Raw genomic sequence first — 16,441 nt, forward strand, 5'->3', positions numbered from 1 at the left:
ACTTCCTGACGGCGAGCCCGGCGGCCCAAAGTTACAAGTTAAGTTTTTTCCGCTCTCGGGCACCATGGGGAGTGCGAAACCACCACCATTCAACCCGAAATAAGTAATATAACCATTCCACTGACTCCGAAGCTGTTCAGTTAAGGTAAAAAAAGGTGCCTGGGGTTTCTTTAAAGGCAGTTTAAAGGTAAAATTTTGCCTTATTTTATGATAGGACAAGTAAGTAGACAGGAAGCAAAGTGGGAGAGAGAAAGAGAGGGAGACGGGAATCAAACTCAGGTCGGCTGAAGGACAACATTGTTGTACATCAACAAGCTGACCACTAGGCCATTGGCACCATGTAGCTGGTGTCAGTTTTGTAAATGTTATATCCTCATTTTTTAAGAAACATAGAGGAACAGAATCCAGCAGCAAACAATCCAGCAGTTGGAATTCGTTCCCCCACCCAGATGATGAGAGATTTTGATGTAGTGGCTTAAAAGATGCTGATTCTATTCTGTGTGGGGATGGAGCTGAACCAGCATCAGTTTGATAAATATTAGAACATAATTGTGTAAGAAACATGAGGGGAACAGAATCCTACAGCAAACAATCCAGCTGTCAGAATCCGTTCCACCCCCCCCAAGATGTTTATGTAGTGGTTTAGATGATGCTGATTCTATTCTGTCTGGGGATGGAGCTTAACCAGCGTCAGATTAAAGGTTCATTTTTGGCGGGTTTTTTTGCCTTATATTATGATAGGACAAATATGTAGAGAATAGGCAAAGTGGGAGAGAGAAATAGAGTTGGACAGAATCAGTAAAAGTCCACGAGCCAGGACTCGAGCTTGGCTCGCCCAAAGCACAACAGTGATATGGCCTCTTTTTCCTACCCATGACCATGTCCATATTCTCCTCTTTTGTTTCCTCCTCTTTTTTCAGCACTCATTAAAACCACCTTTGCCAAAGCCCATTTTATCTTGCTAAATTTGTTTACCACTAGTGTATGCTGTCATGCTATACTAACTTGCGTTGTTGCCTATGATTCAATAGGTGTTATCATCATACAGTTTACATACATGTCGTACCCAAGTTTATTTGATCCATGTGGTACAGTGTGATTTGTAATGATACAAACCCCAAATCATATATGGTTGCCGAAATCGCACACTCAGTAGCAGGCATTAGTTTATTCCTCCAGTAAACGGTCCTTCTGCTCGAGGCAACGCAGCTGAACAGTGGGTAAGTCCATTGTGGGGTGGGGGTGGGTGGATTAGGAACCATGGAAGCTAATAATCACAGGGAATTCAGAGCAAAGCAGAATGTTTGGTGGGTTTGCCAAGCAATATTGCAGTAATCATCAACATTGCTCGTGAGTGGAACAAAAATGTGAGCTTTACCTTAAGTCTAATACTAAACCTTGCTGTCTCTGATGCTTTGACCCTTTGCTTGGCTCCTGTCGTGCTGTGTGGAATACTGTTTGGATGGAAACTTGGGCTTTGGTCTTGTAGGATCCTGTTCTTCTTGGGTCACTGGAGTCTGTATGTTGGTGTCCTGACAGTCACCTCCATGAGTGTGCAGCGCTATCACAATTTCTACTTCTTCACATTTTCTTGGGGTTCGTCATTCCATTTTTGATCATGTTAACATTTTATCTCTGGTTGGACAAAGGCTTGAGTCAAAAAGCCAAGAGCTCCAGTCTAACTAGAGTTCCACAGGACCAGATACCCAGAAATCAGGGGGCAAACGTATACCCTGCTTCCATCCTCTCTCTCTTTACAGTAATAAAAATAATTTAATTGCTGCTATAGTGTCTTATAAATGCTGTTCCTATGATACTGAAAGGCAGACAGGTTTTGTAGGTCTTGTGTCTCTCTGCACACTGTGCATCCTTGCTTCATAACCCTGACGCTAATTGCTCTAACTCAAATCTTCAGCTGAACAATGAATCTATTTTCTTTTAGAACTGCTGTACAGCCAAAATGAACTCTGTTTGCATCACTGAATCATTTTCCTGTTATCACTGTAAAGCTGTTTTAGAACAATCTGTATTTTATAAAGCATTATATAAATAAGTTACTTGACCTGACAGAAACAATAAAGGAAACTGCATGGTGGTTTAACCACCTTGTTAAGTTTCACAGAAGAGCGGACATGTGGTTGGCATGATGATCAGCTTGCATTGTCAGTGTACATCTGTATTAGGTTAAGAACTTTTAAGAATGATTAATAGCAAGATAGACTGGAATTTATGTTTTTTAATGAAAATATATTAAACATATATTTCCAGTTATGCAATTTACAGTAACATATATTTCAATATCATTTAAATCCTTGAACACAGATTTTAAAACAGAATAACAGTACAACATACATTAGGTCACCGTTTGGCTTAAATGCTTCTTTTTTCTTTCTTTTTTTATCAACTGGATAAGGATTTAGACTATATGCACAACAACATGTTGCAGTACTTAAAAAGTTTAATAAGTTTCATTAAACTACTTTTTCTGACATATTCTTAAATTTAGAATACAACCAACAGGGAGCTAGAAGACAAGGCTAGGGAGGTTGAGTTCTCCATTCAGAAACAGATGCATTGGAGGAAGCTGGTTTTGGATATAGTACACTTGTGCACTGCACGCCTCAGTCTATGTTGGGTGTGATGCGATATCTGAGATCTCTGAGACAGAAATGAAGTCAGCGACTCTCAGGACGTTGTTGCCACGATGCACCTGTCCAGCAGGAAGTGGCACTACAGTCAAGGTCAAAAGAGGCTGAAGGACTGAATAATGACTTCTTTTGAACATAATCAGATCTCAAACAATAACATGATAAGGTTTCCAACTAGCCTAAAACATGCCAGAGAGGTACAGCCATGAGCAGGCATTTGTGGAGCTGACAGTCATGAAATTGTCAGAAAATGTTCCTGATTTTTCACTACCTTTGTTTTCTAAAGTGTTCCAAATTAGATGATGTGTTCTCCACTGCTTTTGTCGCTTTGCATTGGTACATCTGGAATCTCACAGTAAATATGAATGGCTGCACTTAACTTTAGATATACACTCGCAAACTTCCCTAAGCATTTCCCGTTCAACTTCGTCAAGTGGACGAGGGAAGATTATTTGGACAGACCCTTGCCCCCTCGATTTTGACTGAGGGAGCGAGTCTACTCAATATGTTCACTTCAGGCAGATTCATAGACCATGATGCAACATGATTGTGACTTCACAGCAGATCACGCTTAATTTACCCCCATCCCACACATTGGAGTTATTTTGACATCTAACTGCATAATACTTGTAGCTAACTTAAGATGACTGTTTGTTACACAGTTTGTTGTATTATCATTTTTGCGTAATTTTTTATATTTTCTCTAACAGCCCAAGCATACATACAGGCCTATAGAATGGTCCGTAAAACAAACTTATAAGGAAAAAACTCCATAGCGGATTCCAGTGATCAAGGGCTTAGGGCGTTTCATTTAAACACATTGCAAGGGTTCTACCAGTGGGGGCCATTCGTGCAACCTAAGTAATGACGTGCATCCGAGTGAACAAGATGGAGGGAAGATAGCGAGGGAAGGGCACAAAAAAATGGACCGTCTGTCAATTGGCTCACTCCCAGCATGCTTTGCGTTAACATTGTCCCAGCCTCTTTGAACAACAGCAAGAGGATAAACATTTAACACCATTTTTGCTTCCAACAGGCACAATTCATAAAAAAAAATCTGATCTTTGATGGACATGGTTGTACTTTTACATACACGTTTAAAATTTTAAACACCTTTAGTCAGCATCTCATAATAATAATAATGATGACAATTAGAATAATCAGAGCAATAATTACAGTTTAGCTATAATAATGTATAATGTCTTAAAATCTACTCTTTAGTTTTGTTCCATCTCTTTCTCCTCCATTGTTCAAAAAGTTTCTGAAATATCTGTTTTCGTCCCATTACATTGTCCCCGACATACAGCAACTTAAATATTTACAATGATTCATTTACAACCAATTTAAACAATTTGTCCTTTTTGGAGATAAAAAGCTCATGGCACAGGGTAGGTTTGTCCAGTGAGTTTAAAAGAGGCTCTGTGGCCCATTCACCCCTTCACTCACATGGCCAGTAGCTGATTGAGTGCCATGCGGAACTGCTGTGTGCAGCCCGCGAGCTCCCGCACCCTCTCCGTCATGTCTCTGGCGGACCCTGGCGAGGGGTACTGCAGGGCTGCGGTCTTGGTGCTAACCACAATGTCTTTGAGCTTGTCGCAGAGCGTGTTGCTGTGCTGAGCCACCCTGTTGCGCACCTCGGGAGACTTGGCTTGCCTGGAGAGCGTGTCTCCGATAAAGACGAGCTTGTGAGCGCTGAGGATGACGAATTTGCTGTGGGCTACAAAGATTTTGGGCGGCTGGTTGTTGTTGATGGAGGAGTAGAACGCGTCGATGGCGTTGGTGAGCGTGGTGATGTTGGCCTCGCACTGCTCCATGTAAAAGAGCAGCAGCTGCCGGTCGCCCATGCACAGCTTACCGCGTGGCGTCTGAGGGTACTGAGAGGGCGGAATCCAGCCCGAAATGTCATTGTTGATTGGTCGAGAGACTTCCTGCTCCAGCCGCTCAAACTGCTTCAGCTGTTGTGGGTTAGGGACACGAGTGAATAATATTGTATTTAACAGATGAGCAATAAAGAACATTGTACATATATAAATAAATACATGAATAATAAAATGTTTATTTATATAAAATTTAATATTTGTATGTGTGGGTATAAGTAATGCCCTCTGTATATTAGGGGTGTGCCATATCATACCGTCCACAATAATACCGGTATATATTTTTACATGATAAAAAAGTGTCATATCGCGATATCAATGATATAGCGACGCAATGACGTATGGCGCATTTACGTTCCCTAGCACGCACAACAACAACACCTGTCTGAGCGCGAGAGCAGCCTGTCAGCCTCAGATGACGATTTAGCAATTTCACAAACAGCTTGAGTGTTCAGCGGGGCTGCCGACGCGCGTTTTCTTTCGCGCGCGTTTAGGAGTCAGGACATGACTGAATGGTCTCTTCCACAATCGGGCCATCAGTGCATCGTAACTAAAGTTTATAATTTTCAAGTCCAGGGGAGTCGGACTGGAGGTAAAACCAATACTGATTACCAGGGCCCCAAGGGGAGAGAGGGCCCTTGAAAAGTCTGGAATATATTTTATTTGGAACATAGGGGCCCATCAGGACTGCCTATACATAGGGCCCGGGATCTTGTGCTACGCCCCTGTTCAAGTCTTCTTAATTCTTATCAGTTTAAACATTCAAGCGGTTTTAAACTATCCAGTAAGCTACTCGCGCACTCTCTGAGAGAGTTGCACTGCGTGAATACATAGAGTAGCCTACAGCTCGCGAGAAACTAAAGTTATTTTTCGCGGATTATATCGCTTTAATGGGGGGAAAAACGCAAAATTGTGTAAAACTTCCGGTCTTGGTAAGCATACTCATAAACACAGTCGGTTATGTATAAAACGCATGTGACAGTGTGACAGACAGTATAATGAAAACAGCAATGGCTCCGTGCACTAGCTGTAAAAGTGACAGCAGCCATAGGATGCGTCTGTCATTAATGTTGTCGTCAAAACAACAAAAGATAGCTTTAATTGTAATGAATGAGAATTATTAGCCTATGTATTTAATTTAATCAGGAAACAGAACTAAAAGACTATGTGTTATTTTACATTTGACTACTTTATTATGTTTCTGTAGTATTTCTGAATACTGGTGTTAGACCAGCACACATTTAACATTTAATTCAAAGATTGAAATCAAGCTGTCTTGTGTTTTGTAAACTCTTAACAACAAAATTACCACATTGTAAAAACGCAATGAGTGAGCAAACATTTAGGCGAGATAAACATATCTCAGACATATATCGTCATAAATATCATTATCGCAAATATTCTTGAAATATTGTGATATAATTTTGAGGTTATATCGCCCACCCCTGCTGTATATACTTAAAGGGATAATTTACCCCAAAATAATTTACTCACTGAAGTTGTTTCAAACCTGTATGAATTTCTTTCTTCTGCTGAACACAAAAGAAGATATTTTTAAGAATGTCTGTAACCAAACAGTTGATGGGCCCCATTGACTTTCATTATACATATATTTGTCATACTATGGAAGTCGATGGGGCCCATTAACTGTTTGGTTACTCATATTCTTCAATATATCTTCTTTTGTGTTCAGCAGAAGATGAAACTCATACAGGTGTGGAACAACTTGAGGGTGAGTAAATGATGAAAGAATTTTCTTTTTTGGGTTAACTATTATTTTAAATTATATACATGTCATAGAATTAAAAAAAAAAGTGTATAATGTGGTTGGTATGATATAACAGGGCTCGGTTACACTTTATTTTAAGGTGTCATTGTTACAGTGTAATTAAATATTTAAGTACAGTGTAATATTAATTAACTACATGTACTTATTATAGGGTTAGGGTAGGATTAGGATTTGGTTGAGGGTTAATTGCATGTAATTAGGCATAATTTACTGTTATTACAATGGTAATTACATGTAACATATGTAACAAGGACACTGTAAAATAAAGTGTTACCCAGGGCTTTCAACTCTTTCAATTATTGTTTGAACATTCATTTATTTTTGTAAAATATATACATATTTGGAAATAAATATATAAAAAAAATACAGTTTCGAAAATTCAAACAATGCTAATGTTAAAAAGCTGAAGCTCAGATAAATGTTTCAAAGGCCCAACAAGTGGCTTTGTAAGCAAGTAACCATGAATTATGTAAATAAATGTGGTAACACTTTACAAGAAGGTTCATTGGTTAACATTAGTTTATGTATTAACTAACATGAACTAACCATGAGCAATACATTTGTTACTGTATTTGTAAATCTTTGATAACATTAGTTAATAAAAATACAGCTATTCATTATTTGTTTGTGTTAGTTCACAGTGCATTAACTAATGTTAACAAGATTTTAATAAAATATTAGTAAATGCTGAAATGAACGTGAACATTAATAAATGCTGTATAAGTCTAGTTCATTATTAGTTCATGCTAACTAATGTAGTTAGCTAATGTTACCTATCAAACCTTATTGTAAAGTGTTACCAGAAATGTATTCAATACTATAGCAACTATAGTCTCATATACCTGTTGCTGTTCGAGCACAGTCTTATTGTGTTTGATGCTCCCTTTTTCCATCAGCTGTCTCTGGTTCTTTTCAAACTCTTCTTTACCCTTTAATAGAAAGTTAAAATACATTTTTTATGAATACATAATTTACAGTCTATGAATTGATGGGTGAATTACAGTTTGTAATTCTAAAAGAGAACAAGATCTAAAAGGCCTAAAAGAGAACAAGATCAAATTCATATTCATAAGATAAGCCTTTGCTATTACATGAAGTCACAACCGACATGCAACTGTTCCTACCATTCTTTAAAAAACAAAACAAAAAAGTGCATGTGCATCCCATCCATCCATCCATCCATCCATTCTTTGACTTCAAACAATGTGCACTGAAAAGTTTCCATTCAATCCATTGGGGGGCAGTATAATATCACAGTGAAACTCCTGTAATTTCAACTACTGGAAATGGCTGTCATATGTCACTGTCTTCTAAACTGGTGTGTGGTGGGCGTTCTGGCGCAATATGGCTGCCGTCACATCATCCAGGTGGATGCTGCACATTGGTGGTGGTTGAGGAGATTCCCCCTTCCACGTAAAGCGTTTTGAGTACACAGAAAAGTGCTATATAAATATAATGAATTATTATTATTATTATTATATGTGCCCCCTCTGATTTTTCAGCCAAGTGCATTTTCAAATGTGACTTGCAAAAAAAGATATATACTGTATTTATATATTTGATAGTTAAATTGCACAATTATTGTAGGTAAAAAAATTTAAACAGAAATGAGCCAATATGGTAAGTCCAGTTAAGTCACATCTTTCACATACTATTTTTGCAATATATTAAATAAAACAATATCAAAAATAATACTGTTGTACATTGTTTTTTAAATACTAAATTATCATACAGTTTATAATAAAAAGTATAATTTGCATGACATCTGAAAGATGAAGAGATATCTGTGACTGAACAGAATTAATCTTATCTGCACAGTTTCAGCAAAACGTTTGACAGAACACACAGCAGACACATAACAGCTGGTGCTAATGGAAGATGTATGTGGGCTTTGAGGAAAAGCAGGTCTGCACATGCAATCATAGTGATTGATGAAAAGACCTGAGGCTCGACACAGTGGGGATTACAGGTAAACCCCACATAGGGTCGACGCGCAGATCAATGATCATATTGCTGGCTGAGAACACACACCTGGATCTTGTTCTCAAAAGGAAACAAATTAACATTTTGTGATGATTGCATTTTTAGCGTACCTGCAAATGGACATAATCGTAGTCCTCCATCCAACCTTCCTCTGTCGTCTCGTGCGGCCTGTCTGGAGTCTCTTCCTCAGCTGAGAATTTGGGAGGGGAGGGTAACGGGCGGGACTGGATGTTGGCCCGTTCAGGTGTGCCTGACTGATAGGCTGAGATGTTGTTGTTGTTGGTCAGCTGACCTAGCATGTCTGGAGTATGGGGAACTGGTGGCAATGGTAGCTGCTGCTGTTTGTTTGTCCGTTTGAAGAGCAAAGAGGCATTACCATGGAGAAACGATGCTAACTGCTTGGTGTCATCGGGCACACCGCGGGCACACATGACCAGCCGGTCTAGGTCGTCCCCACCGGTGCCTGTAGATGGTGCCATCAAGGCTGCGGGGGACCAGCCCAGAGAGTCCAGTGCCTGACTGTACCTCACTAGACCTTGGAAGGCCTCTTCCATCTTCTGCACCTGCTTGCCGAGCTTGGTCTGCAGCGTGCGGTCAGTGGCCTGGGTGGCGTTGGCCACGCCACCTCTAGCGAACTCCAGCAGGTCCCGGACAGCCACGCGAATGCGGTCCACGGCCTGTCTGATGGCAGGGAGGTTGGACTCCATCTGAGTGGGGCTGCGCCAGTTCCCACTGATGAATGACATTAGAAGGGACACGGAGCTCTCTACAGCCTGTTGATGACGGGACAGGCGCTCCATGGCCTGGTCCAGATCCAAGAGCAGCAGGCGACCCGGCCCAGAAGATTCACGCACCGGCACCATGTCCAGAGAGGACGTGGAGTGGTTACTTCGAGTGCTTCCTGTACTGGACGCCGATAGGCGTTTGAAGCTGACCGTTAGCTCCTCTGTGGCCGCTGCATCACGTACCACCTGAGGAGGCACATCGTAGATGTAGTCGCCCAATTCTTCAACTGACGGCCGCTCGCGGGGGAAGTCATACACATCTGCAGGGTGGTGGTCCTGTAGGCCACTCTTTCGCAGACTGGCAGGGATGTCATAGATCTCCTGGCCCTCAGGCTGCCGTTTCGCAACAAGCTGAGGAGGAGGAACATCATACACGTCCTCTGGTATGGGAGGCTCGGGACCGCCAGGGATCTGAGACATAAAAGCCTGGTTCTGATTCTCTAGACTCTTCATCTTGGCAAAGTGAGGAGGAACGTCGTACGTTTCCTCCCTGATTGGACCATCTGGAACATCTTTGCTAACAGATGGAGGAATGTCATATACCTGTAAAGAGGAATAATGTGTTTACCAAAACTAGCCTGGTATAATCATAACCCAACTCATTAGGGATGTACTGATATCAACATTCTGGCCGATACTTTTTATAATTAGTCAATCATTTAAAATGTTACAAATGAATTTAGGCACCACAACAGTACAGAATTAAAAGTTTTACGAAACACATAGAAAAGTTAAACAGTTTTTATTTAATTGTTTAGATTTGCTAAAGATTACATTTAACTTATTAAATGATTAGTGTTTTTAAAGATCAAGTGCAAGTACGCATAACATGATAGAAAAGGTTATCTAAATGTAAAAATAGCGGAAATGAGCATAAACAATTAAATATCCAATATATGTCCAAAATCTACCTTTAATATTTCTAAAATTGGTCAATAACCAAAATGGTAATGAGATGGCTAGAACTAATTTAAGTTATACACACAACATTTGCTAAATAAACACTTGTTTGAAGGGACCTTATTTTGAATTATACTTATTTTTTGTAAGGGTCTGCAACCCCCATTAATGTCCAAATCAAAGGTGTAGATAAAGCTAGAGTGTAATTGATTTGTGTCAGTCATGCACGGAGATAAAGAATAATTGTTACCGTTTGTTGGTAGTGCAGCTGGCTCTTGTCCACACAAGGTGGAGTGTCATAGATCTCTTGACCATCTCTACTGGGTGGGCCTTTCATTGCCATTGGAGGAGTATCATAAACCTGGAGCCAGAGAAAAAGAAACAGGGTCAAAAAGACATAAAACTCATTTACTAGTTAAATAAATAAATTAAATACACAATTAAGAGAGAGGAAATGTCAGATAATATCAGTATAATGAAATAATTAATCTTGTAACAGAATAAATCAGTGACTATACGTTGATCTGACCTGAAAAGGAAAGAGCCATTTAATAAAACAATTTGTGTTAGTTGAATGCAGTTTAATATGTCAGCAATGTCTAAGCAAGGCCCAGGGAGTGGCTGGGCATTTGTTTTTGTCTGTTTCTCTCATTTATTTTACAACCCAGGGCCCCTGAGTCCTCTCTACCTTCTCCTACATACATTGTACTTTTTTTAGGGGCCCTTCGCATTGGTGTAATGTTTTCATTGTTCCTATTGGTGGAGATACCCACTTTTTGGCATGTTTATACTGCAGGAACTGGGAACGATTTTAGTTATAGGAACGCCTTTTGGGGGACTAAATTAGCTCCTATGTCAGAGTATGGTCTAACCCCACACAATAGGAACTACCAGGAAGACAGCGATAGATAGCATTTACCTGTCGCCTTTGTCTGTGGCATTGTGTTCTTTTCTCAGCCTCAATGATATGTAGCACTGTACGTTGGTCGTAGGAGATTTAATCTCTAAGCCCTCCTTTTTGCTCTTTTTTAAATGCATAACTTATATGTCTACATTCAATCCCTGTTATCACGAAACTCATGACACACAACAAAAACACAGCACTGATCACAAAGTCCTTCAACCTCCAGTTGTTGACATTGTTGAATGCCGTGCTTAAATGACTTTGGCCGGGCTAAAGTCACTTCAGAGTTCCTACTGGCAGTGCAAATGCAACCAGGAAAATTGCCCAAGGACCGCACTGGTGGCTAGGTCCTATGACTGAGTTCCTATAACTACCCAGTGCGAAAGCCCCATTTGTCTTTTTCTCCCTCTTCCTTCTGTCCATAGTTTTTTGTGCATGTCGGAGAGAACACAGGGATACACAATAGAGGACACACTCCAACTGATGTGGAGAGATTATAGGAGCACAATCTCAGACAGGAACAGCTGGAGGAAATCAGCAGTGCTGCAGAGATGCTGACCTCCACCTTTACCCACCATCCCTCTCTTTCTGCTACCTGTTCAGTAGCTCTGTGGTCAGGTCGCTGATCATGGGTGATAGTTAAAGAGTTTTTTGTGGAAAGCCTTTAGTGGAGGTACTGTAAACAGAGCGACCAAAGACTTCAATCCCTTCATGAAAATTAGCATTTTCAACACAATAAGAGAAAATATTTGACTAAAATTACAGTAAAAACTGTAATATATTGAAATACTATTACAGTTTGGTCTGATTTAATATATTTTAAAATGTAATTTATTTATGTGAAGGCAAAGCTGATTAGAGGCCATTACTCCAATGTCAAATTGATCCTTTAGAAATCATTCTTATATGAGAATTTGATGCTCAGATTTAGCTCATCTGAGCACAAATTTGCCCCTAAGCTATAGTTAAATAAACCTCCCAACATTTAGCTATAACAGATTTTATCGTTTTATAATGTATATGACACAGAGCTATGTATCCGCTCTCATCAACACAAAAACGGCACTGACTCGAGTTTCAGAATGTGTTATAAATGAAGTGTGACTTCCTGTGCCAATGTTCAGTCAAACCTGTGACAACTGATATAAATATCATATAATGCCTGCAGCTCAACTGGTACAAACAAGAAAAAATAACCACCCCCACACACACACACACACACACACATACACACACACACACACACACACTCTCTTGTACATCTATCTTTATGAGGACATTCATTGACACAATGCAATCTCTAGCCGCTTACCCTAACCTTACTCAACACAACTAAGTTTAACCCGAACCCTTACCCTAAACCTACCCTTAACCTAATTATAACCTTATCCCTAAAACCAAGTCTTGACCCTCAAACAGGCCTTCAAAGGGGTCTCAGAAAGTGAGGACCGGCCAAAATGTCCTCACTTTACTCTCTTCGTCCTCACTCCAATGGTCTAAAACTCAAACTGGTCTTCACAAAGATAGTTGTACAAGTACACACACACACACACACACACACACACACAAAGGCCCACAGCGCTTGAATGTTAGTAAAGGATTAAAACCAAATAAATGTTTTATAGTGCTAGCAGTAAAAGTTTGCATTTTTCCACTACTGCATTTGATATGGGTGAAATGAGGTCAAGGGAATTTGGATTAAAGTCTAATCTTGTCTGAGATAGAGTTAGTGTCACACACACTAAGGGACTGGTAAATTTCAATAGTACATTTGATTTTAATACTTATATGCATTAATAATTTAAACCAGCGGTTCACGAACTGCCCTCTAAGGGTTGTAATGGCATAAAAAATTTTATCATTATGAATGCAGCTGTTTGACTTAGATGTCATATAGTACATAATGGCATTTTATGGAAATAAAATGTCAAATTTCAAGCATTACCGATACCAAAATACCATTGCTTCATCATTTATTGCTCTCCAGAGCTCTTGACGCCTGCTGGAAGCAATAATTATTGTTTATAACAGATATGTGTTGCATACAAAGTGAAAATGTATTTGAATATTATAGTTCAAAATAATATTAGAATGTTAGTAAAGGATTAAAACCAAATAAATGTTTTATAGTGCTAGCAGTAAAAGTTTGCATTTTTCCACTACTGCATTTGATATGGGTGAAATGAGGTCAAGGGAATTTGGATTAAAGTCTAATCTTGTCTGAGATAGAGTTAGTGTCACACACACTAAGGGACTGGTAAATTTCAATAGTACATTTGATTTTAATACTTATATGCATTAATAATTTAAACCAGCGGTTCACGAACTGCCCTCTAAGGGTTGTAATGGCATAAAAAATTTTATCATTATGAATGCAGCTGTTTGACTTAGATGTCATATAGTACATAATGGCATTTTATGGAAATAAAATGTCAAATTTCAAGCATTACCGATACCAAAATACCATTGCTTCATCATTTATTGCTCTCCAGAGCTCTTGACGCCTGCTGGAAGCAATAATTATTGTTTATAACAGATATGTGTTGCATACAAAGTGAAAATGTATTTGAATATTATAGTTCAAAATAATATTAGTTATCTTTGATCAGAGTACTGCGCAACTGTCAAACATCCATTGATTTAAACAATTTACAGCTCATGTAAGGAGCACAAATTTTCACAGAACAATCCTAATGCATGTCCTTAATGTGTACTAGAGATTTCTGAAGTCATGTCCACTCTATACTTCTATCAATACACCTCCAATCACACACATACACACACATCCTTACACAAACGCCATTAGCATTTATAATGCTGGCCAAACAAGGGCTTTCGATCTGTTGTGCGCCCCCAGGAGAGCCTGCAGCCAGAGACGGAGGCAGGAGAAACCATGAATACCAAAACCTATCACTGAGCATCCAGCAGTGCTCTGCCAGCTCCATTTGATTAAACGACTGTGTTTTTCGCTCTGTATCGCTCTAATCTGAGAGACTGTGGTTTGTTACAAAGAATATTTGGAGCAATTTTGGGAAGAAAGTGTGCTTGCAGCGTTTTTTGTCGGCATGAAAAATTGAGAGGTTTGACCGCACTGACACTATTGGATGAGAACCAAACTTGAACTGAATTGAGCTAAATGATGTTTTGCATTATAGCTGAATTTACTTTGTTTCATAATTGACGAACTTTGCATCATTGACACTTGTATTGAACTGACTAAACTAAATTACGACACGGTCTTCTGTAAAGCTGTTTATAGCTGAATTTAACTCATTTCATGATTTATAAACTTTACACTGTTATTGAACTGAACTGAATCAAAACTGAACTGACTTGAGCTGAATAAGGACGCTACTGTCTTCTGTAGATTTGCTCTACACATAGACTGTTAAAAAAAAGATGAACAGCGTGTCCCCGCTTCCTTTTACTGTTGAAAAATAAAGTCAAAATATCCCAGTACAGGTCGTTGGCGATTATGTCGTTCGGAGCCAGAGTTTGCGCAGCAGTGATCCTGAAGTGGAGCCATGGCATCAAGGTCTCCCGTTCCCGCAGACTCAATCGCAAACACAGCTGTCAATCATGATGTTAACCCTGTTTTATAGCTTCAAAAAATGAAAACAAAACTTATTGGGAAAATGAACATTGTCTGCATGATGAGAATGGCAGAAACCATGGGTGAAAAATTTAAACGTTTGCGTCAATTCTCCAAAATTCAATTACATGGAGAGGGCGGGGTCTATGACCTATACTGCAGCCAGCCACCAGGGGGAGATTGAAATGTTTTGGCCTCACTTTTCAGGACTTGCACGGCACACTTGCTTTACAGTACATCAGAATTTGAATTTGATGAAGTTTGCATCGCTGATCATTATTTTACCGTTTATTACTGTAACGCTGAATTGAAACAATCTGTATTGTACAAAGCGAAATATAAATAAAGGTGACTTGACTTGAAGCAATAGTTGAGATTAGCGAATTAGATGATTTTAGTGAACAAACAGCATGTGCCAATACACAACGTTATTATCAGCCACAGTTCAATCTTAGTTTATGTTTGTTTTATACTATTTGTGTTTTTACATTACTTCTAATGTTGTGTTTTGGCCACAAAATGATGAGTGATGTGCCTCATCGTATCTGCCCTGTTTAGTCCACTGCTCTGTCATTTACAGCATGTGCTCTGGTCTTTGCCTTCGTCCATGTTTCTCTCATTCTCTGTGTATGGCTCTGCTGAAGGCTGGGTATGTTGGAATTATGTGGTCTGGGTATTCATGGCCTTTGCCGTGAGCCAGGCTTTGTCTGTCTCTTTCTCCCCCAGGGTTGTGTGTGTGTGTGTGTGTGTGTGTGTGTGTGTGTGTGTGTGTGTGTGTGTGTGTGTGTGTGTGTGTGTGTGTGTGTGTGTGTGTGTGTGTGTGTGTGTGTGTGTGTGTGTGTGTGTGTGTGTGTGTGTGTGTGTGTGTGTGCGCTGCACTGAAGGACTGATCTCGCTGACAGCACATTCTTTCTCGTATACGCACAATGCACACATATGTGTGTGCACACAGCGGTCTCAGGATATTCTACTTCACACACTCACAATGCTGACCTTCTTTTTGAAATGCCTCCAGACACTGAAATTTCTACTTCCACTGCAAGTAATGCATGACCTCATCTAAAAATAGGCATGCAATCATCAAGCCAACAGAAATATAAGGATGCAGGAAAAAAGAGCAAGCAAATGAGTGAAAATGAAAGAAAGACAGAAAGAGAGAGAAAAGACAGCATGAACTGAAAGCAAGAACAATAAAGGAAAGAACAAATTAAAGATTAAGAGTGAAAGCAAGAGTGCAAGAAATAGAAAATGTGTTAACGTGTGAAAGAAACCAAAATAACATGTAAAAAGGCCTAGAAAAGTGAAGAGAGAATTAAAAAGAGTGACAAAAACAAAGCAAAATAGTGAAAGAAAGTAAGAAAATGAAAGACATGAACAAAAGAGCAAGATAAATTAAACAAAAGAGAGAGCATGTTAAAAAATGAGCTAAAGAAAGTAAGAAAGAATATTCTCATTGCTTTTATTATTAAACTTCTATCACACACACACACACACACACACAATGCAGACATCTGAGATACACTTAAAGGCTATTATCATCAATAATGATTTTCAACTGGCTAATCCACAATACTATATCAAATAACCTACAGCGTAATGATTAAGACATTAAAGTAAATATGAACCTCAACAAATTGACATAATCAGTGCACACAGAGTCATGTGATGTTTCTCTTTGGAATTTTATCAGGTGAACTCTTTACCTGTTGATTGTACTGGGTGCGGGTGGGCGGCACGTCATAGATATCCTGGGTGGGTGGAAGGTGTCTGGGGATGTCATACTCATCCTGTTCACTTTTCCCCATGTCATACACGTACATTTGACCAACCCGTGTGGGAACAACTACCTAAAACAGAGAAAAACAATTGCATAAGACTGTAGAATAGCTGGGCACATAAAGGAGGATAAAGATGCTACCCTGATGGTGCCGTTCACACCAGGTTAACACAGACTCTACTACAA

At 39.5% G+C, this 16,441-nt stretch overlaps 1 protein-coding gene across 6 annotated transcripts in view; it reads right to left on the minus strand.

The window, feature by feature from the left end:
• Positions 1–2,221: 2,221 nt before the first annotated feature.
• Positions 2,222–16,441, minus strand: part of bcar1 (BCAR1 scaffold protein, Cas family member) — a 106,626-nt gene continuing 92,406 nt past the window's right edge. For all 6 annotated transcript variants that reach the window (XM_077248805.1, XM_077248807.1, XM_077248804.1 and 3 more), the window contains 5 exons: positions 16,182–16,325; positions 10,233–10,343; positions 8,408–9,625; positions 7,157–7,243; positions 2,222–4,603 (listed from right to left, as the gene is read on the minus strand). In XM_077248805.1, coding sequence (XP_077104920.1) covers positions 4,091–4,603; positions 7,157–7,243; positions 8,408–9,625; positions 10,233–10,343; positions 16,182–16,325 — 2,073 coding nt within the window. In that variant the 3' untranslated portion in view covers positions 2,222–4,090. The remainder of the gene's footprint in view (positions 4,604–7,156; positions 7,244–8,407; positions 9,626–10,232; positions 10,344–16,181; positions 16,326–16,441) is intronic.

This window comes from Siphateles boraxobius, unplaced genomic scaffold, assembly GCF_051911475.1.
Source record: "Siphateles boraxobius isolate OS27281-9 unplaced genomic scaffold, OSU_SipBor_1 31, whole genome shotgun sequence".
Lineage (NCBI taxonomy): Eukaryota > Metazoa > Chordata > Actinopteri > Cypriniformes > Leuciscidae > Siphateles > Siphateles boraxobius.